At 50.2% G+C, this 23,091-nt stretch overlaps 1 protein-coding gene across 1 annotated transcript in view; it reads left to right on the top strand.

Moving 5' to 3' along the window:
- Positions 1-270: 270 nt before the first annotated feature.
- The window catches only part of foxo3b (forkhead box O3b), a 61,057-nt gene continuing 38,236 nt past the window's right edge, over positions 271-23,091 (top strand). The window contains exon 1 of the mRNA XM_061241495.1: positions 271-1,938. Within this exon, the coding sequence (XP_061097479.1) occupies positions 1,372-1,938 (567 nt within the window). The 5' untranslated portion in view covers positions 271-1,371. The remainder of the gene's footprint in view (positions 1,939-23,091) is intronic.

Below are 23,091 nucleotides of genomic sequence, written 5' to 3'. Positions count from 1 at the left end.
GCATTAAGGTGGCTTATTTCCAAGCTTCCGAGTCTTATGTCGATTGCATGTATTTAAATCTGGACGCCGCTACATAGTGATTTGACCGTAGGGCTATTACCAAGAAGACACTTGTCTCAACATGTCCTGTAATAGCCCAGTACTGTATATTCGGATAGTGTCTCTTTAAAAGGCGATCCCGTATGTGGAATCCAGGGGGCAGGTCCTAACTGGGGTTAGGCTGAGTCTGAAAATACAGTACTGTATAAGTTTGTGCTTGCTGCTCGCTGACAGGAGTCGGAATGTGGACTAGGATAATGCATTAGCTAGGTTGTGCAAGGTACTGTCAGAGTTAATTCGCGTTTGTTCCTTTTACGTTTTACTTTTTTTTGTGCAAATTGCTTTACGATTTTTCTACAAAAAAAAAAGAAAAGAAAGAAAGCGGGCACAAAAAAGCCCAGGCTGGGGTATCATTTTTGCTTGTTTCTTTTTTGTTTTGTTTTTTACACGTAAGGGCTGACTGGCGTCCGTTCCCCTGTCCAGTTATTAAAAGGACCCGCGAGTGAAGGGAACACTGTCAAGATGGCAGCGGCGAGAGGAATATGAATTTGCGGACATTAATCGTTTCTTCTGGAGCTAGCTAGCTGAAGTTTCTGCTGCTGCTGCTGTTGTTATTGTTGGTGCTTTGTATTTTTTATTATTATTATCATCATTATTTTATTCCTCGAAGCTATTTTGAAAAGCTGATCAGCCTGCAGGAATATTCCGACCGAGTGGAAGGCTACTCGAGCTGGACACACACACATTTTTTTTTTTTTTTTCATAATTTACAACGTCAGTGCAGCTTTCTTCTGGTTGCTGAGGTAGCCGACTCTCAATATTAGTAGCCTCTTAGCAAGCTACTTACATTGCATCAGTGCACCGTTGGATTAACCCTACGCAGAACTTCATTCACGCATTTGTTGTCAATGCCGTTGATTAAGTGATCGATTTGTGACCTACCTGTTAATATTAATAAACATCAAGCAAGATAAACAAACGACCAAAAATATTTAGTGATGCATCCGTATACTAGTTACCTTCTATAACGCTAGCTAACCCGTTAGCTAGGTAGCTAGAGATCATTTGGTGAGGACATGGTGTTGAAGAGAAGCTACGTGTTCCTGGAATACAAGCAGCTAATGGAAATTGCTATTTTATTATAGCTGGAAAGCGCCATTTGAAAAGGAAGAAAAAAATATTGCACAGACTAAACCGCGTTCAGCATAATTTAGCACTGGACTGGATATCAACAAATTGAAAAACGCATTGATGGAATGCGACTTTGACAGCTATTTGCTACTTGTTTGTTGACTGACTAGTGTGTAGAAGGGACGAAGACCTTGCGTAAAGATGGCAGAGGTGCTACCCCCTGACCCATTGTCTCCACTAGACATTGAGATTGACCCAGAGTTTGAACCACAAAAGAGGCCGAGATCGTGCACCTGGCCTTTACCCCGACCCGAGTCCAATGCAGGGAAACCCGAACCCACTGACGCGGACATCATCCCGGAGGAAGAGGACGATGAAGAAGAAACGGCCAGCTCGATGACCATCAACGCCAGCGGCACACTGAGCAACACCAGCATCGCGGGGGAAGACCAAAACAGTCCTAGTGGCGTAGCCGCGGACATAAATTCATCGTCCCTCGGCCAGGACAACGCGGGTTCCCCCCTTTCCTCCCAGTCCGCAGCCGCCGCTGGTAGCGGGGCGAGCAGCAATGGTCTGGGTCAGCAACCGAGGAAGTCCTCGTCGCGCAGGAACGCTTGGGGGAACCTCTCGTATGCAGACCTCATAACCAAAGCCATACAGAGCACGCCCGACAAAAGACTGACCCTGTCCCAAATCTACGACTGGATGGTGAGATGTGTACCTTACTTCAAGGACAAAGGCGACAGCAACAGCTCGGCTGGATGGAAGGTAAGCCAAGCACGCGCTTTTGCGTCGCCCATCAAAACAATAACAAGAAACACATGTAGCTGTCTGGAGCTCGCACGCTCGTTTCCGTGGATTGCAAGTGGCTGTGGTTCAAACTGAAGCTGTTAAAAAAAAAAAAATAAAAAAAAAAATGCAAGCAAAGCGTATTTCTTTTAAGGGCGACCGTTAACTTGAAAATTTTCCAGGCTTGACAGCTGCTTTTAATGATCGAGATTGGTGACTCAATTTATTCAATTTATTAGTTTTTTGTTATTTTTACAAGATGGTATTTGGCTAAAGGTGTACTATAGGTCCACTGAGCCTTCATCACTAGCTAATAAAACAAATCCGAAATGTAAATAGGCTAATTGTTTGCGTTTGCAGCACTACCTGTTCAAGGTCTTTAAAGGCACTGGCAAAATGACAGCTTACATTGTCATGTTGCCAGTGGCTTATGTAAAAGTTCAGCGCGATAGCTGATAGTGTGCGACTGTGTTGATAAACCTGGGTAGCCTATTGAGATTACATAATGGCTTAAATGCACCCTGCATTATGCAGGCGCGGGTTGAGGACGGCAGAATTATCATCAGAGTTAAAACCACAGCTTTCTGCTTTTACTCAGAAGTGGATCTTAGAAGCCCTGTCTGAAGACGGAAATTGTAAAGGACCAAACGTGGAGCCCTGTGTACGTTGGTGTAAACGGCAGAAAGCTGTCAAGCTAGGAGAGTAGCCTAATCCATTCTGACGTCTATGCAGAGTATATTAGACCATACTTCGGCACTACTCCGACGCCCAAGGAATGCAACGTATGAAAGATTAGGTTTCAGCGGCTGGTTAAGCTTCTACGGGCCGCGACAACACGCTGCTATCACATCTCTCTAAATATAGCCCTTGTACACGAGCTTGTGTTTTCGTTACGCATTTAGCTAGATGCTGAAGGCTGCACAGACCTCAAAATGCTGCGGCGTCCACGAGCTGGTTAGGCGATTTGTAAAAAGAAAAACCCAATAAAAAAAAAAAAAAACAATCGCTGTATGCTATGCTACTACCAACCAGCCCAGTTTGTGCGGTAACTTCATCTAGATTCATTATAGGCTCATTTATCTGTCTATGACGTCATCTGTATATTTTATGGTGGGAGCTTATCTTTGTGTGACGTCATCTGTATATTTTATGGAGGGCAGGGAGGCTGATCGGACAAAACCTACTTCATCACATGCAATTTATCCACTGAGCATTCTGACGGGGTGTTTTATTCTGGAGGCCCATTTTACAGAAACCGCAGCTCCAGTCGATAGGGGAGGAAAATCCCATCTGAACTACGTGGCGAAACGGCAGCCTGTGCTAAATGCAGCAGCTCAACGAGATTAAAAATAGACCGTCATCAAACATTTCCTGGTTTCGCCACAGCTGGCTGGCACAGGCCTGGTAGGTTCCTGGTGTGCTAGCGATATGCTGCAAGGAACGGCGGAAAGGAAGACGTTTACCTCTGAGGGACATTCTTTGTAGTGTATTTTACAGTGCTGAAAACCTGCCTGGACTTGTTCCAGTGAACTTTGGACCTCCTGCAGTTACTTAACCCTGCGTAACTTTGCACGGATTGCCGCCCTCTGCAGCGGCTAAACGGCAGGCAGCTCCGGGGGAAACGGCAGGCAGCTCCGGGGGAAACGCCGGGCACTATATCGGGTTATGTCAGCGAGTGATTATCTGCGGTCACTCCGCGCCCAGCGTTCAATAAATGCGCTGCCACATTAAGCGTTATTTCTCTCTGCCTCCCGGCGTTCCCCGGTGGGTTTGAATCACACGTGCTTTGTAAAACGATAGCGCCCAACATACCACGGCTGTTTAAAACCAAACCTGTATGTCATCCCTGAGACGATCGAAGCCGATTAGATGGTCAAACTTGGGGGTGTCTGGATTTCATTCGCTTCACTGTTTTTAAGTCCACTTTGTCTTTACAACCTCCCAGGTCCTTGGGAATCAAGCAAAGCCCCATTGAAATGGAACAATGGTGGGCTAATCAATTGTATGGGGTTTTTATTTGGAGGAAGCAGGAAGTGCGTGCACATGAAGTAATAACTAGTAGGTCTAATCTTTTTGGGAGGATGAAAAGCTGTTCACACAAACAACCACTGGAAGATAGTTTTTTTTTTTTGCCACATTAAGAATGGTCTGCATATAGCCACCGTCACGCTAGCTAGCATTGTTATGCTAAAGTACAACGGAGCCTGCTAGCATGAGCACAATGGAAACTGTGCCGTGACAGGTGGCAGTGTAGTGTAATACTTAGAGAATTGGGCTTGGTACTCTACGGCTGTGAGTCCCGGTTGGGGTGCTGCAGTTGTACCCTTGAACATGGAACATCAACATCAGCGCATTCACAGAGAAGGGGGAGGGATAAACAGTGTTGTGGTTTGAGTGTGTTTGTTGCCGCAATTCCTCTCTTGACCATTAGAAATCCAAAATGACCTATTGTACCTTTAAATGAACAATGTACATCGACCATGACCCCCCCCTGCAGCATAAGAGAAAGAATGTCTCATGGGTTGAATGAAAGGCCTACTTAAATTGTCCATTGTCCATTTTCGTTAATATTAAGGACCACGAAAACAAAACAAACAATATTCTGTCCCTGTGGTTGAAGAATATTCAACTGCTCAACAAATGTTGAGACTCAGAGTTGCTAAGTAAATCGGATGTGTTTGGTTTTGCTCTCCGATATGATTCTAAAAGTCGTTATTTTGAAATGCAGCGTAGCCTTGGTGACTCAAAAGTGTTCAATTGCTCTACACCACGGCAGGTTGCTCCTGGAAAAGAGTAGAGTAAGAAGACACTTATATATTATTAGTTTATATATATTCTGGAACATGTAGTCAACAGATGGCTTTTAAATATAGCCCCTGTTCTAGAATAGCTATGGGCACAATATGAAAGTAACTCCAGAGGATAATCCACTTAGCAGAATTGCTGCTGCTTACATGACATCTTTTAAATTGCTCATGTAATAATTTAGATTCAGTTCCATTTGAAACTCACACTTGATGGGATTATGGACCGAATCCAAACAAATTACTTCCTCATATTGCCGGCGCACTGCGTGTATCTTCCAGGTACACCCTGCAAACATTTTGCCAGCGCTGTGTTTTTTGACAAACGATTTGAAGGAGCGAGGTCATTAGATAGCACACCACTTTCACCCCAACAACAAAAAAAAACATGAATAATAGATGCTCTGATACAGTCTACTGGATTTTTAGTGTTTGTGCTTGCACAATAAAAATCAAACATCTAATACATGGCTGAGGACTCTGAACAAGAGTGCACGGAGGCTAAAAAGCTAGCCAGCAAACAAAAACAACAAAAAAACGTGTGCAACATTTTGTCTTATTGCTTACTAGCCAGTAAGCCAACTTGTTGAATGCTAATGCCTTTGTCAGTTCGGCGACACAATTCTTTGAAGTTACATAAAAAAACAAAAAAACCTATGTCATCTGCACCCATTTCTATATGAACGTCTATAATTCACTCTTGACAGATCAGTTTAGTTTTTACCCACCATCCCCCCATTCACGCCATTTGATTCTCTGTAGGAAATGACTTTGCCACAGGCACTGCATGGATGACACACCTGCACTGTTGACACAGGGGTCAAAGGTCAATGTCCAACAAGGAAGCAAGGTGCCAATGTTTCACCAGTGGATACACAGCCAAAACTGATAGGAGATATTTGACCTTTGAAGTGTAAAATGTACTTAAAAAAAAAAAACCATATACAGTATATCTTGTAATTGGTTGAACATGCCTAGGTTTGGGTACAGCACTTTGGGTGTGTGTCAGGAACATGTTGTAATGTTATATTTATATAACATGTTATAACTCTGAGAGCTATTTGTTTTCGGATCTGTTATTGTGCTGGAAACCTAGGGCCAGACTGCGGGAGATTAGGATTGGTGAAAAATGTCGTTATTGTGGGGATCAACTCCCCTTTTAGAATGCTACCTCCCATGCGGGAAGCTTTCCCTTAACCCTGTAAGGTATAAAACCCACAAATATGCGATTAAATATGTGATGTTCTTAACTGAACAGTCTGATGCTGGTGATTGAAAGCAGTTCTAGAACACCGACTTACAATTTTGAAATGGAATTCCAAAAAACCCCCCCCCAAAAAAAAACAAACCCCACTCTAAAAGGGTTAACTATAATTGCCTAGCTTTCTATTCATTGGCACAGTGTGGTAGTCTGTTGCATCCACTCATTTCCGATTTCTCAACATTCCCCCGAGGAATTGTCTGGAAAAACCTCAATTTGGCCAGGAGTATTCCCGGCCACGGGTTAACCCCCCTCTCTTGGACAGCCCGTTTCCGGGCACCTCGAGCGGGGAGCATCGGTAGAGTGAGTCTAGCGCCCGGCGGTGGTAACGGACAAAAGGTCTTCGCCCTTCCTCCTCATCGCCGAGCCTGCAGGGCAGCCGGGTGGCCGTCTTGTTGTACCCGACCGCAGCGACATCACGCTCCGAAGCGCACGCGCACACACCACCGCGCCGGGGTTATTTCATGGGCTGCTTTCACACCTGACCGATTATGGAGGGTTCTCCGGCAACGCCTCGTACCCCATCCCCCGACTCCCATCCCCCCTCGAAATCGGCACCGCTGGAAGCAGCGAGGCTTTTACGAGTGATCTCTGAAGTCGTCGACGGCCGAGCGGGCCCGGGTCCTGGGCGTCCCCTCCCCCCCGGCGGGGAATGGCAGGGGGGAACAGCGAGGGGTCTGTCCTTCCAGCACGGAAGCACGATATAAAAGCGTCGAATAAACAGCCCGGCTTCAGTCCCCTGTGTTATAGCCCCTGTAAAGGACCTGGAGGACAGCGGCCGGAGAGTGCCTGGTGTGATGGGGCCAGTGGAGAAACTCTGGAGAAAGATGTGGGACATGCCTAAACTCACAGTGCATTACGGGCCATGGAAAAAAAATAGCTATTTATGAAGCAATAAAGCTTCAAATGTACCCTCATAAGAGACCGCTTTGCCAGCTGTCAGCAACTGGCTCCTTGGAGTCAAGAGCTTCAAAACACCCTTAAAGGGCACCAAACCACAAATGCAAAAAAAGATAACGTTTACACACCTGTCTCCTTGGCCTACTTGTTGTTTATTGTGAGCACATCTTTTTTAAGCTGAATTTCAACCCTGTGCTGATCCATCAAAGCAGTGCTGTTTTCACTCGATCTACTCACTCGATTGTATTTTCTTGAACATTCAGCATAATGACGTCTGATCTTGATTGATGTGATTATTCCGGGACCGATTGCTGTTTCTCTACCCTCTTCTTGGCCAAAACGTTCCTGGCCATAACGACCTTTGAACCTGCCCGCCGAATGTAGCCCCGTAGGGTCTGCAGTACTGCGGAGACAATGGAGGATCTTGACCGGTAAAAGATCCTACAATCTTGTGACGCAGCGCACGGAAACATCCTGGGTGGATAGACATCGAAAATGGCAGGAGGAAGAGTTAACGGCAGCGCGGATAGATGGTTTCCGTCAGGGAAAGGTCACGGCGTATCGGTGGGAAAATGGCGGTTACGAAGCGCTTTGTTCTCTAACATGGCTGACCGCGCGATGTGTCGAAGCCAACGCGTTATCTACAGAGAGGGTCGCCGCGGGTAGGGACCAGGGTTTGCCGGCGTTTGGGGTGTCGTGACGCAAGAGGGAATGCGAAGCAGGACCCGTCACTGGACCAGAACCGCCGAGACAGGAGCTCGTTAGGAACGGCTCGTTTGTATCTCCGGAACATTCTCGATGTGAGAACGGACCGGCGCAAAGGTCGGAGGTGTTGAGTTATATCTGAGTTATATCTAAGTGTGGAACGGTCCTGCTGGGTTGGCTGATGTGAAGGTCAGTTGCTTTATTCATACCGGGCTCCTGTCGCTCCCGGCACCTCTCCCCCGGTCCGTACTCTCATCTCTCCGTCGCTGCGTTCAACGGACTTTTTAAATTATTCAGCGCTTTCGGTATTAATTCGGCTCCTTCGATTAATTTTTAAGAGACTGCTGGTGGCAAAAAAAAAGCCTGCGCTCTGAGCGCCCTGCCAGATCTCTCCCTTCCTCCGCTGCTGTCTCTCAGCTCTCTGACATACAAAATGTCCTAAGCAAGATGACAGCTAGCCTTGGGCGTTCTCCGTCTTTTTTCCGCAGCGGACGGGAGTATCTTCACAGGCTGCGGCGTGTTTCCAGCGTACGTTCTGAGGGGCAGAAAGACAAACTTAAAAAAAAAAAGTACACACAAAAAAAAGTGGTGTTCTCATTCCTTTATTTTTACCGACTATGGGCCGCCGGTTAATCTTAGTCCTGGAGTAAACTGAGTTTTGTATGGAGGGGCTTTTCCTTTTTTAGTTTTTTTGGAGCTGGCGAGCAAGTCGGGTCACACCAGTGTAACTAGTCCCATGCTAATTTCCAGTTCAGCGCCTCGCATGTTGGAAACATGCATGTTTGAAGAAGAAGAATTCATCAAACATAAAAAGAAAAGAAAAGAATTCCAGCCGCACAGAGAGGAAAATAATTATGTGTAAATGGGTAAGTGGGGGGGTGGGGGGGGTTGGGCACGTGGTATGTGTTTACATACATACAGGAAGTGGCTATTTTGATAACCCTCCCCTAATTGCCCCCAAATTACAACCTTCCCAGCCACCCCTGGCCTTTTCGCGAGGCCTTGTCTGTGGTCCCCGGAGCCACTGTACCAGCTCTGCTCCGACCGATGAGTCATCGCCTGTGGCGCCACGGCGATAGAGCCGACCGCGGCGTTGTCACGGGGACGGACGGAGCGGCTCCCGGGCCGGTGTCACGCGGCGGTGAGGTGGTCCTGCCACCCCGGCCACGAGCGGGGGGGCGTCTGGCGTCTGAGGGGTGGGGGGCCGGGGGGCCGGGGGGCCGGGGGGGAGGACAGGGCGAAGACGCGGGGGGGTGGACTGGACGGCGCCGTCGCCACGCGGCAAGAACGCCCCCCCCCGGTCTCAATCCCAGCCGCCGGCCTCTCTGTGTGGAGTCTGCGTGGTCTTCTCTCCCTGCGCCCACACCGGTGTCCTCCCACAGTCTACAGATCAATTTTGGGGGGGGGGGGGGGTTGGTTAAGGCGAAGACACAGCGCTGGCCTGGTTTTACAATCCACAGACGTGCATGTTAGGCTACTTAGCATTTTAGCCTACTTAGCATTTTAGCATTTTCCTTCATTTAGAGGCATCGAGAGTAAAATAAAGACAGAATTATCATCACGCAAACATAGACCCGTAAACGGGGTGTTGCTGTAAAAGAGCACACGCGCTCAGACGAACCTGGAGAGTAAGAATGAAAGGTCGAGGCAGCGGAGGGTCCCCCGTTTGATGAGCAGACGGGGGCTGGCGGCGGGTGGAAGCGGCCTGATAAAAACGCCGGGCCGGATAAAAGCGCCGCCCCCTTCTGCCGGGGAGTCCCGGGGCTCAGATAACGGGCGCGGGCGCTGGGCGTCGCCTGATAAACGCCCTCGCGGTTCACCCGGGCCCCATCGCGCACGTCCGCACGCCCGGCCGAAGACACGGCCGCCGCGCGCCGCGGGAGGGGAGGCTAGGCCCTGACGCCGCCAGGTCAGCCGCCATTTTGACCTGCCTTTTTAAAACCTTTAATTATTTTTTTATTTTTTTATTTTTCCCCTTCCCGAAAAGTTGTCTCTTCCAGTTATGCCAGGCAGTCTTGCACGGCTCTCTAGCTAAATCGCCCTTGATTAAATTTTAATTGACTAAAATAAAGCTAGCTTTCCGTGTCAGAATGCTGGATACGGGACGTAGCGATGATTCAAGATGACGAGGCACTGTAGCGATTCAGGGGGGAAAAAATAGACACCTTCACGGAAAATGTCCTTGCGCGCAAAAGTAAAAGTGGATCATTATTCAGTTACTGTTTGGTTTTACATCGTTATGACTCATTTTTAACGGTAATACAGGAAGGAATACATTCACTTCCTTTCTTTATTAATGAAAACAGTCCCCGGGTCACTGTGGTCACAGATGTTCCTCTACAGAAACCCCAGCCAGGAAAATTTTTAAAAGATTTACCAGCAATTTCAATGAGCACAGCATAGTTCACACAGCACACGGTTGCTGCCATTCCACTGTACTTAATAGGAGTTCTCTCTGAAAACCATTCAACGAGAATAACAGACTTAAGCGTGCTGATAGCGTCAGCACTGCTAACGTTGGTGCAAGCCCTACAGACTGCGGTTCTCTCTAATGAACTGAAATGTAGACGTTGTGTGGACCGCGCTTCAAGAGACCGGCCAACCTGCCTCCAGGAGCGGAAAAACTAAACAGGCCCACGGGGTCCAACGCCAATCGAAGTCCAGGTGCGCCGCCCGTAAGGCCGGCAGCCAGGTAACGCCGGGACAGAGGGGAGGCCCCCGCCGGGTCCCTTTCAACTTTTGGGCTAACTGCTAACTTTCGGCAAATGAGAGCGGGCTGGTTTCTGCCGAGAAGGGCCCCGGGCTGGGAGTGGATTGAGTGGCCCCCGGTGGAGCTCATTGGCTCAGGACAGGTGAGAGGGCGAGGGAGAGTGAGAGAGAGAGAGAGAGAGAGAGAGGGGGAGAGATACAGCAGTGGCTTTCATTGGTAATCCGTTCTCTTTATAGAGTTGAAAAGCTGCCCAGGGTATCGGGAGGGTTGCCAGCTCGCAGTAGGTCTCCCGTGGCACCGCTCTTTACGCCACGGGAGGGGTCGGCCAGATTATAATGACGTGCCTGTCTCTCACCTTGAGCTACAGGTACCTCGGCGGCCCGCACGTTCTGTGCTAGGTCTGACCTGCACACACTGTAGAAACAGTGAGTCTTTAATTAAGAAATAAATAGGCTTCGCAAGCTTAAGACATTGGCATGCGTCATTGTATTATTACAAGCTACGGTATCTGTGAAAGGTACTATCAGCTTCTACACCTGCGCAACGTTACCTGTGTAATGGATGGGAGGGGTTGCATATACCTCCTGGTGTGGTACCAGTGTTTGCACACTTGGCACTGTATGTATGTGTGTGAGTGGGTACTGTATGTGTGTGTGCGTGTGTGTGTGTGTGTGTGAGAGTGTGTGTACTGTATGGGCTTGTGAGTGTGTGGGTGAGTGTGTGTGTTTGTGTGAGTGTGTGAGTGTGTGTGTTTGTGTGAGTGTGAGTGTGTGTGTGTGTGTGTGTGTGTGTGTGTGTGTGTGTGAGAGAGTGTGTGTGCGCGCGTGTGTGCTGTGTGTGTGCGGTGTGTGTGCGGTGTGTGTGCGTGTGTGTGTGCGGTGTGTGTGTGCGGTGCTTATGAGGGCATGAAATCGCTCCAGTGCACTGAGGCATCCTGCTCCACTGCACTGCGCTCCGTACCCCCAAACCCAGCGTGTGCTCTGTCTGCCTGAGCCAGCCTCTGCCCTGTTTCTAAGGCCAGCCTCATCGCCCTGTTTCTAAGGCCAGCCTCTAAGGCCTGTTTCTGAGGCCTGTTTCTGAGGCCTGTTTCTGAGGCCAGTCTCTAAGGCCTGTTTCTGAGGCCAGTCTCTAAGGCCTGTTTCTGAGGCCAGTCTCTAAGGCCTGTTTCTGAGGCCTGTTTCTGAGGCCTGTTTCTGAGGCCAGTCTCTAAGGCCTGTTTCTGAGGCCAGTCTCTAAGGCCTGTTTCTGAGGCCTGTTTCTGAGGCCTGTTTCTGAGGCCAACCTCATCGCCCTGTTTCTGAGGCCAGTCTCTAAGACCTGTTTCTAAGGCCAGTCTCTAAGGCCTGTTTCTGAGGCCTGTTTCTGAGGCCAGTCTCTAAGGCCTGTTTCTGAGGCCTGTTTCTGAGGCCAACCTCATCTCCCTGTTTCTGAGGCCAGTCTCTAAGACCTGTTTCTAAGGCCTGTTTCTGAGGCCTGTTTCTGAGGCCAGCCTCATCGCCCTGTTTCTGAGGCCTGTTTCTGAGGCCTGTTTCTGAGGCCAGCCTCATCGCCCTGTTTCTGAGGCCAGCCTCTAAGGCCTGTTTCTGAGGCCTGTTTCTGAGGCCTGTTTCTGAGGCCAGTTTCTAAGGCCTGTTTCTGAGGCCCGTCTCACCGTCCTGGGGGTTGCGGCCCCTGGCTCAGTCTCTGTCTCCGGTTGAGAAGTCTGAGCGCGGGGCGTGAGGCGGTGTTGGGCTGTGCCGGCCCCCAGCGCAGCGGCCGCAGCAGGGACCCGACGTCCACAGCTCGCGCAGCGTCTACGCCGGCGCCGGCAGAAAGGTCCGATTGTTCGCCGAGCGGTCCCACGCAACGCAGAGCGGCCCTCGTAAAGCTGTTTGTGCCTAAATGAAATTAGCCTCCACACAAGATGCATTGTGCCGCGTTCTTTCTTTGGTTGGGACGATGGAACGAAGGGGGGGGCTGGTGTAGGGTGTTGTGTTGTTTTCGTAGGGGGTTGGGGGGGGGGTGAGGTACACTCTCAGAAATGAAGTGACAGTGGAGGTATATTTTCGTTCTTCTAGGATCAAATTTCCCAAATGTACCCTGGAAGTACAGTGATGTTCTCTTTGGGTCCAAATGAGTATGCTTTAGACACAAAAATGGTACAAATGAATTATTGCTGGCTAGAGCTACGATTTCATCTATCTATTGGGGTACAACCCCAGCTACAAGCATTTGTACCTTTCTAGCCACTTTTTATACCCTTATTCTAGGAGTGTGTACCTCTGTGTTATTCTGTGGAATACCGGGTTTCGATATCATTTGCTCTGCAAAGACAGCCTGCATTGCCGAAGTCCAACACGGTCGCCAGGAGACCTGGGGACCGAACGGAGTCTCCTGATTGGTGTAGACTCCCCCGACAGCAGGCTGCTCTGACCAATCACAGGCGTCCCTTTTTATCTGCACTGTTCAACCTCGTCCTTCCAAATCAGCAGCCCTCCTCTGTAGCAGGGGAAGCGGGGGGGGGAGGGGGGGAGGCGGGGATGTTCGGGGGGGAGGGGGGGAGGCGGGGATGTTCGGGGGGAGGCGGTATGAGCGAGGAGTTCAGCTGATGAAATTGAGAGGCGTGTTTTGTAACGCGACGCTCGGTGGAGTTTCTCACCCCCCGCCGTATCCCCCTCCCCTCACACACACTCACACACACACACACACACTCACACACACACACACACACTCACACACACGCACACACACACGCACACACACGCGCACATACTCACAGACACACACACACACACACACTCACAAGCCCATACAGTACACACTCTCTCACACACACACACGCACACACACACACACACACACACACACTCACAAGCCCATACAGTACACACTCTCTCACACACACACACACACACACACACACACACACACCCACACACACACACATGCACACACACCCACACACACACACACACATACACACACTCACACACACACACACACACACTCACACACACACTCACAAGCCCATACAGTACACACTCTCTCACACACACACACACACACACACACACACACACATACACAGAGGCACGCACACACACACACACACACACACACAAGCCTTTTAAAGACCCCCGTTCTGCCCACCAAGGTCCTTGGCTGCCGATTGGCTCCCGGCGAAAGTCCAGTTTAAACGTGTTTGGACAGGGCCAGCGGCTCCCAGGGTGTCCGCGGCGACGAAAGGTCAGATCAACCTCGCGGCTCGCCCCGTGGGGGGGGGTGCGTGGGGGTTACCAGACCCCAATATCACAGCTACAGGCACCACGGAAGATACACGGCCTTAATCGCAGAGCTTCACCTCAGCAAAACGAGCGGGCAGAAGGCTCATAAGATTGATAAATGGCGATACCGTAGCGCTCACGAGTCGCTCCGGACCTCCCGCACTGCGCGGCTCATTTTAACATTCTCAGACCGCTGCTCCCGCCCCCTAATGGGGGGGAATATAATTAAAACATTTCGAATGACTCGCCCGAATCTGTTTTTCACTTGCTCGACAAACCGTGTAAAACCATGTGAACTCCAGCGATCATTGGGTGGACGGGAAAAAAAAAGGGATTAGTTACTGAATCTGTAATGATAGGTACATAATGGCGGTTTTTAGCGCTGTTGTGGTGCTAAAATTACTTGTATTCAGAGGCGGATGAAAAAGCGGCTAATCTACTGCATTTTTTTTGTGGGACCCATTGAGCCCCGAGGAGCCCCCAGCGTAGCCTCCCGTTCGTGTGACCTGGGCCTGAAGTAAAGGGTTTTGTCCGCTCACACACACACACACACACGCACGCGGAGAGAGGTAAGGTTTCACCTCATTCTTGGCGCTAACTCGCCCCCGTGTTGTGGGGGCGGAGGGGGCCCCTGGCTCGGAGAGTTTTGTGTCGGGTTTTGTTTTTTCGGCCGTGAATGAGGGCCCATCTGACGCACACATGGTGGAGCTGCGGTCGGCTTGGGCCGGGGGCCGGGGACCGGGGGCCAGGGGCCGGGGCGGGGCGGGCCCTCCCCACCGCACAGCGACACGCTTCAGACAGTGGGGAGTGTGGAACGGGAGTAGGGTAGGCGGCCACCGCAGATTCCCTCCTCTCTCTGTCCCTCTCTCTCTCTCCCCCTCTCTCTCTCTCTCTGTCCCTCTCACTCTCTCTCTCTCTCTCCCTCTCTCTCTCTGCCCCTCTCTCTCTCTCCCTCTCTCTCTCTGTCCCTCTCTCGCTCTCCCTCTGTCCCTCTCTCTCTCTCTCTCCCTCTCTCACTCTCTCTCTCCCCCCTCTCTCTCTCTCTCTCTCTCTCTCTCTTTCTTTCTCCCCGTCTGAAGACAGAGCTCCCAGTGACACGAGCTGACAGTGGTGGGGGCCCCCCTCTCGTAAAAGGGGGGGGGGGAGGGGGGAGATGACGAAACGGGAAGGGTTGTGGCGGCTTTAGGAACACGCTTTGTGCGTCAAACCAGTATGTAAATGCAGGTTACAGCGGGACAACGCTGTACGTTAACGACAGTCCTGAATGCATTACGTCCGCTCCCTCTAGACGCGGGCAGAGCGGAGATAATTTCTCTGTGTTTCCTTGTTTGTTTATTTTGTAGGGAGGCTTTCTAGGGATATATCTGTGTCACAAGACGCCTGCCGGTCTCGCTGGTTGTTTGCACGTTTGTTTGAGGGACCCGTCTTCGTTTGCATGTCGTCGTCGTCGGCGACGCCGCCCTGGTTACCAGACGGGCCCTCGGCGCCGTTTCCCAGCATGCCGCTGGGCTGTTCACCCCGGACGTGGCACCGCTTTGGAGCTGGTTCTGAAGGCTCGGTCCGACCCGGAACTCCAGTTGCTCTGATATTATCAAAAAAAACAAACAAGAAAGTTTGTCTGTGTCACTCTTCAAGAGCAAGAGCCAAGCGTATGTGTGCGTGTGTGTGTGTGTGTGTGTACGTGTGTGCGCCGTGTGTGTGTGCGTGTGTGTGTGCGTGTGCGTGTGTGCGCGGTGTGTGTGTGCGTGTGTGAGTGTATCTTTGGCTGTTGTGAAGGGGGGGGGTTAAGTTATGCTGTTATTTTCCTGGCAGAAGGCAGGATTGAGCGCTGGGAAATGAAGCTTTGCTCGTGTAGCTGTGTGCCGCGTGTGCTTCAGGCCGTGTGAATGAAAAGCATGTTTAAACGCACGTTGTCACATTCGAGGTCCGTTACAGTCACGCCACGACTGAAGCAGCCTCTCTGCCTCCTGCCCTCTCTGCCTCCTGCCCTCTCTGCCTCCACCGACAAGCAGACTCTTGTGATTAATCATCCGTTTTGACAAGAAAATTACGATACTTTATACTTTAACCTTTTTTTTTTTTTTTCGGTGGTAATGTGATGATTTTCGTCTATTCTAAGGAGCTACTTAGCATAAGTGATATTCTGGAGCGGATAGGTCAGTAATGGTCCGACATAATTGTCATGCAAGCACTTTAGTAAAACAATACATAATTCATGGGGGGCCTTCCTTCTCTCTAACCCCCCCCCCCCCCCCCCCCTCCACCCCCCCCCCCCAGAAAGGTTTTAGCCTGCCACTGGTCCGCCCTGCAAAGTGCCATCATATCATTGGTCCCAGTGGGGCCAGATTGTTGATTATTTCTCAGTGGTGACATCACAGAAACACAGAAAGGCTTTTAGCCTGATTAATCTACGGTGGGGAGTTGTGGCTCTCTGAAAATAAACAGCGAGCGTTGCTCTCTTTGCGTGTCCCACACAGCCCTCTCTCTGCGGCTCGCTGTCCTGTCCCCGAATCGAGAATCGCGGGTGTGAAAATTCAAGTTCACGTCCGCTAGAAAATGGTGCGGTGTGCTGTTTCCTCCAACGAAAAGTCACACCAGGCTGCTGCTGAATTCAGCGTTTTTTCCCCCCAAAGAAATTCTGCTGCTGTTCAAATATAAGATCTTCTTTTTTGGTCATGGAGGACAACTTCAGTGTCTTCTTCATCGTGTGAGAAACAGCTACGAATGTGTGTTCGGCATCGGGAGGCCCCTATGTATAGTGATGATACAGTAAGGAGCAGTCCTGCAGAACAACACTGTTGTTTTCATAAACGCACATATGTATTTCCACCAATACATTTACGCCGTTTCTGGAGATACACGTGGCCTTTTTTATCGTTTGTTGTCAAGTGTGCCTGAATGAATTGATTTCATTCCTTGGAGTAGAGTAGGGGGGGGGAGGGTGATGTTTTCTTTACTACCAGAATACTGCCCTTTAGGGAGTTGATTTCAGTGCTGGTTCAAGTACATGGTTATATTACACTAATGGGTCTGGGGGTGGAATAGTCTGGTTATATTCCACTAATGGTTCTGCAGCTGGAATAGTCTGGTTCTGTTGCACTGTAATCGGCCTGGTTCTGGATTAGTCTGGTTCTATTGCTCTGTATCGGGTCTGGTTCTGTTACATTGTAATGGGTCTGGTGGGGGAATAGTCTGTGTTAAGCCTGAGTGGACTTTCTATCTTGGCTTATTTCGTGTCTTTTCTTTAACATATTTTCTCTCTTAAGCACGGCTCTGTTCCCTGCATGGCTGTGACTCTCCAGTTGAGTTCCTTATTTCATAATGCATACAGACACTAGCCTGTGTGTGTGTGTGTGTGTGTGTGTGTGTGTGTGCCAGAGATTTGAGTGTTGTATTTCCTTTCATCCTCTGAGCTAATGTGGACTCACTAATGCTTCAGTTTGGGAATTAGGCCTTAGTTGTGAGCGTATATTACTAGCCTATATAAAAGTCTATATTTTAATGTCCTTTGACCAACAGAAAACATCGCTGAGAATAGATTAAATAAATAAAAAAATAAAAAAGTATAATGTTCTGGCTGGGTTGGCTTCAGCCGCACATTGCTGTACTGCACGTTCTCCGCAGAGAGAACCGGGCCGGTCCGGTTTGTTTACGGGGGGGGGGGGGGGGGGGGGATCCGTTTCACACTATTAAGGCGCGCTCAAAACTGAACGTTCTCGCCCCGGAATCCGGTTTCATGTGCGGCTTCGCACGGCTTTGGGCGAACGCCCGTTTCACCGCTGCCTTTGTCCTCGGGGTAATGGTGGCTCCTGACACCTATCACGTCTGAGGAGGGAGAGAGAGGGAGAGAGAGAGAGAGAGAGATAGAGATTTTTCATATATATATATATATACACACATATACCCCTTCTATTTGGAATTGCTGTATTTGTATGTGGTTTATATGTAATGCTTTGGCAATATTTACTGCATGTCTTTCATGCCAGTAAAGCACATTGAATTGAGAGCGAGTGCGAGAGATAGAGAGAGACTGAGAGAGAGACTGAGAGAGATAGAGAGAGATACACAGGGAAAGAGAGAGCCATTAGGGAACTCTTTGTTCGTTTTATCTGCGCAGAAACAGGGCTGTGTGGGTCAGCAGTAAGGCCATTGATTGACCACAGTCTGCGCTAACGTGACCCGTAGGTAACCTTTTTCTGCGTTAATGGTCTGAAATGTGCTGAGCTACATAAAAAAACGCTGTTAATATTTTTATTGTTATATTCACCCGTAATGAGGTATGGAGTGGGCTGTGGTGGGCACTCCGTCATAATTTTTCAGTCCTTATCTGGGGTACTTTGATTTGGTGTGTGTGTGTGTGCGTGTGTGTCTGCGTGTGTGTGTGAGTGTGTGTGTGTGAGTGCGTGTGCGTGTGCATGTGCGTATGCGCGTGTGTGTGTGGAAACTTGCTGCCCATACCTCAGATTTCCTACTGGTGACCGCCATAAGTAATGACACCTCCATGAATCAATTTAATCACACGGCAGTTAATATTTTATTTACCAAATGGGTGTCATGCATAATTCAGACATTTCTGAATATGCTGGTACCCGTCGCGTCGATAACGCGAGGGGGGGGGGGTGGGGGGGGGCTCTGGGGCGGGGCGGGGCGGGGTGGGGTGTGGCGTGGGGGGGGGGGGAAGGGGGTGGTCAAGGAACAGATTTTCGCTTCACCAGCCTTTGTCCTTGTCAGCCATTTCATCCGCTGAGCATGCTGGGATTCGTCTTCCCGGCTCGGCTGTGCCGGCCCTCGCGAACGCTACGCGAGGCACGTCTGTTAAAAACTAAAATTAAAAAACCCGACGAGAGCTAGAGCAGATGCGAGCAGAGACAAGGGGACAGGAAGGTCAGGGGACAGGTTTCAGATCGGAGAGGCCGTGCTGCTTCCTGTGCCGTTTGGCTGGGACTGTGTGTGTGTGTGTGTGTGTGTGTGTGTGTGTGTCTGCGTGTGTCTGTGTGTGTGTGTAAGAGTGTTTCTTAAACTACGGGTTGGGACCCAAAATGGGGGGGTGTCATAGTCCACTAGGCTACGCTAGCATACAGAAGCGTTAGCGTAGCGTGGAGTTCTAGGCCTCCCCTGGAGAAATAAAACTCTGGTCCTCTCCTGCTGTGGGCCCCCCAAAGCTGAGGTCCCGTCGAATCAGCACCACCTTTCACCCCACCGGTGACGGCCCTGCTAGTACGGCTGTTCCACAGGTCTCTGGAAGCTGGTACATTTCTAATTTGTGTCCCGACATTAAGGAGCTTAAGAGCCAGCGGCGCACAGGGTGTCAGAAGCGGTGTAGCTCCAGAGGGAGAGGGACTCTCGGTCAGGGCCGGCTGACCGCGGGCAATCCCCACCCCCCTCCAGGGGGGGTAACAGCAGTCCGTCCCTCCCTCATTCTCCTCCTTTTGTCTCGGCCTCGGCTTTGACTGCGTTCGGCCCGACTCTCTCTCTCTCTCTCTCTCTCTCTCCTCGACCGCCGCTCCCGAAAATTACGCGGAAGGCGCCTCACGGCGGACATTCCGCCGGGCCTTTGGCGGCGCCCCCCCTCCGTAACGGCCCGCCAGAACCGGAGCGGGCCGGTCCGGGGGGGGTTTCGAATTTCCCTCCGCGTTAGCCCCGACGCGGGAATTTTTTCCGGGGCTAATCGGAATGCTTTGTAAAAACGGGAGTTTAGCTCTTTTCGTTCTGGCGGGAGGGGAGGGCCCGCTGGCCGAAGGGCGTGTTTACGCTCGCGCGGGTTCGTCCGCACCGCCGTTTGGGAACCGCCGTTTGGACCGGGGGGGGGTTTTGAGGCCGCGTTCTCCGGGCTCCCTCTGCACGCCATCCTCACACGACCCCGGCTGGGCCTGACCGTAGGAGCTGCGCCCGCTGCGATGTGAAACCGAGGCTCGGCCTGTTTTCATTGGCCCGGAGCTGCCCGAGAAAAAGAAAAGCCGAAAATTGCCTGTTATTTTATTTTACCGAAAGGAAGCGCGCAGTTCCAGGTATAAACAAGCGCGTTCAATTAAAAGCCTTAAAACTGCTCTCTGTTTGTTGTTTTGGCCTTACTGGTGCAATGCACGGTAGACTGTAATTAAGCGCGCAGTGCAGTCCGTATGTATTTGGACGGTTGACGCGAACTTCTGTTCTCCTGGCTCTGTAGCGCAGCACGTTGGATTAGAAAGGAAACAATAAATGTGAGGTTTAATTGGAGACTGTGTTGTAGAGGTGCTAAGCATTCTCTGCTGATCTGACAAATGTCCTTCTGCTACTTCTGCAAAGCGTCTTGATGACAAAAAAAACCAGCCAAAGACATTGAATTGAAATTCTCTCGTGATCAAGGGAAGGTTGTTCCTCACAGGGTTCGAGCCGCCATTTTGTTTCCTTACATTAAGGGGCTGATAGTTGCTACACTGCCACTCTAAGTAGGCTACAGACACGCAGTAAATGCAGAAAACCTTGCAGATGCTCTGATGTGGTATTGACAGCTGTCGTGTAGGTGTGTCGTCAGGGGTGGTGTGTCTTTGACGGTGCAGGAGTGAGTCAGAGGTGAAGTGTACCTAATCCAACAGCTCAGGATAAATGTCATAATGGCTGTGACCATGACACACAGTAAGGTGCAGACTGGAATTGGACAATGGCTGTGGAAAGGTTGGCAGAGCCTTTATGGAAAAATAGTGTTTTGTTTTTTTCTCAACTCACCAAGCCTGTGTATAGGTAGTGTAGAGTCTAATGGTTATCCTTGAGGCCAATATTCAAGGCAAACGAGACAAATTATCCTCAGTAACTTTACCTCCAGTCTGTCCTGAGAACTGAAATTAAAATGAATAATTTTTTTTTTCTTTTCTTTTTTTTATCAAACAGAACTAGGCAATCAGGGCACTTTTAAATGCTGCCTGAAAAATTTGTAGACAGTTACTACCATTTGCATGAGCCAAGCTGCCGTGGGACAGGCTAGAATGTGTGTGTGTGTGTGTGTGTGTGTGTGTACACACAAAAGCACAGCCACTGCAATGGCTGAGAAACGGCAGCAGCAAAACTAGCTGTTTAATGCAGCTGATTGCAGGCAATATTTAACCATCCTTTTCCAGCGGTATGTGTCCTTTTTTCACCAGGAAAGGAACTATCAATTTAGCTTACCCGATCCCCCCTCCCCTCCCCTCCCCTCCCCTCCCCTGGCTAAGCTATACGGCTCTTGAGCTCATTTGACTGTGCGGTTCCTGGCGATTATTGAAAACTGTATGGAAACTGTGCGCTTCGGTCCGACGGCGGCTGCTGCCATTGGCTGCCTCGCACTCCACCCCCGCACCCGATTGGCCGCCAGCCGCGGCAGAGGAATCAATCAGCTGACTGCGAGCGTATGTAGGTCAGTGTGTAGCAATGTGAAAGCGGGCTCGCTGCTCTCTCACTCTCTGAACCGGCGTTGTGTAAATTGGCAGATTTCCAGTCACTGTTAACTGCTCGGAAAGCGAGAGAGAGAGAGAGAGAGAGAACGCGGGCGAGCGAGTGAGCGGCGTTGCTGGGGAATGGAGACGGGGGGAGGGGTTAACGTCTTCTGTCTGACTCCCAAGTTGCGTTCCCCTGGTGCGCGATTTCCTTGCAAATTAAAGACTCGCTGCCTGCAGTTAAAAATTATATCATATTGTCCCGATAACCTCTGTCCTCCCCCCCAAAGCCAGTTACTTTATAGCTGTCATGACGGCTCCCGATTGGCTGACAGCTGCAATCACCCCCCCCCCCCGCACCGACCCCTCTTTCTTTTTCTCTAAATGTTCCGTCTCTTGTCATGAGTTTCAATGTTTTCTTTTCAGAGGGGGAGGATAAAGAACGTGACGTAGGAAATGAAGGATCGTTTCTCGGAAAGTCATATGTTACATATTTTCGGGCTTTGTATTAATTGTGCTATTTGTTCGTCACTGGGTCGAGTTGGGGTGGGGGGTTTGGCAGACACTTCCCAAATCGATCATTATTCACAAAAAAATGTGAGGGGTGTTCATTTTTTTTTTTTCTCGCCAGCTAGGCTACTTTGTTCGTGCGCTGAGATAAAGACGCACACGGATAGAAGTGGACCGGCTGGTCTCTAGGGAAACTCCCCGTTCCTGTAAGAATTCTGACATTTTGCGAGCGAGCGGAACGGTGGAGAATACAGATTACTGAATAAACAGGAGTCTTTGAATTTGCAGGGGCTGTGTCAATACCCAGTCTCAGCGCGGCGAAGGGCTGTTAAGTCTTCTCTTTATACCTGAACGTCGGGGGGAAAAAACCGTTGAGCCTTTGAATTCGAGTGTTTATGGCTGCCCAGTGGTTTAACTCAGCTTGGCGACCCAGCGTACGGCTGACAGACTTGTTGGATTTCGTGTGTCAGTGTGTTTCTTGTTTTTTTAAACAAAAAAGAAAAGAAAAAAAGTAAGTCCAGTGTTAATGAATACGTGTGTGGTTGATTGTGGTTGTGGAATTCCATGTCAGGGATTCCCATATCCCTCACAAGTGTACACACACACACACTCTCTCTCACACACACACACACACACACACACACACACACACACACACATGGGTGCAGTGTGAAATTCTGGGCCTTGTGCAAATGCCGTCTCTGTGGGCTCCTTCTGCTTTTCAGTCCAGATTTTTTTCAGTCCACCCCCCTCCCTGGCTGGGTCCTGGGTAGGCAGTTCCACTATTACCCCCCACTACGATGCCCCTGCACACGCACGCATTCACACATACACACACACATACACACGCACACATGCACATACATACGCATACATATACGCACACACATATACTCACACACACACATGAACACACATGTGCATGTGAACTCATATCCTCCATTACAGTGAATGGGGGCGACATGGCTCAGGCAGTAAGAACAGTCGTCTGGCAGTCGGAGGGTTGCCGGTTCGATCCCCCGCCTGGGCTGTGTCGAGGTGTCCCTGAGCAAGACACCTAACCCCCAAATCCTCCCCCCTTGCATGGCAGCCAATCGCCGTTGGTGTGTGAGTGTGTGTATGAACGGGTGAACGAGAAGCATCAATTGTACAGCGCTTTGGATAAAGGCGCTATATAAACACCGACCATTTACATGCACTCATACATCCATGCACACACATACACACGCACACAGGCACATACATAAACGCGCACACACACGCACACACACACACCGCACTGCTGTAAACCTCTGATATGAGCTGGCATTTAAAAAACGACGTGCCTGCGTCGCGCACACATTCTTCTCGGCCCCTGTTCTCAGCCGGAGGACGCAGATGTCATCTTCCGTGGCTGGGGGAGTGGCGCCGGCGCGGTAATGCGGGCTGTTGAAACTCGGGACGTTGCTCGTTTAAAAAAAAACGCTTCGACAGACACAGCTGCAGCACCGGTTTGGCTGGTCCGGGGTTTGGCATGGAAGCGCGAAACCCCTCGGGCTTCCGAAAAGCACTTCAGCGTGTCAGCGGGCCGTTTTTGTACGCAGTCTAGTCG

Source organism: Conger conger, chromosome 5, assembly GCF_963514075.1.
Source record: "Conger conger chromosome 5, fConCon1.1, whole genome shotgun sequence".
NCBI lineage: Eukaryota > Metazoa > Chordata > Actinopteri > Anguilliformes > Congridae > Conger > Conger conger.
This window is presented reverse-complemented; position numbering and strand designations above follow the sequence as displayed.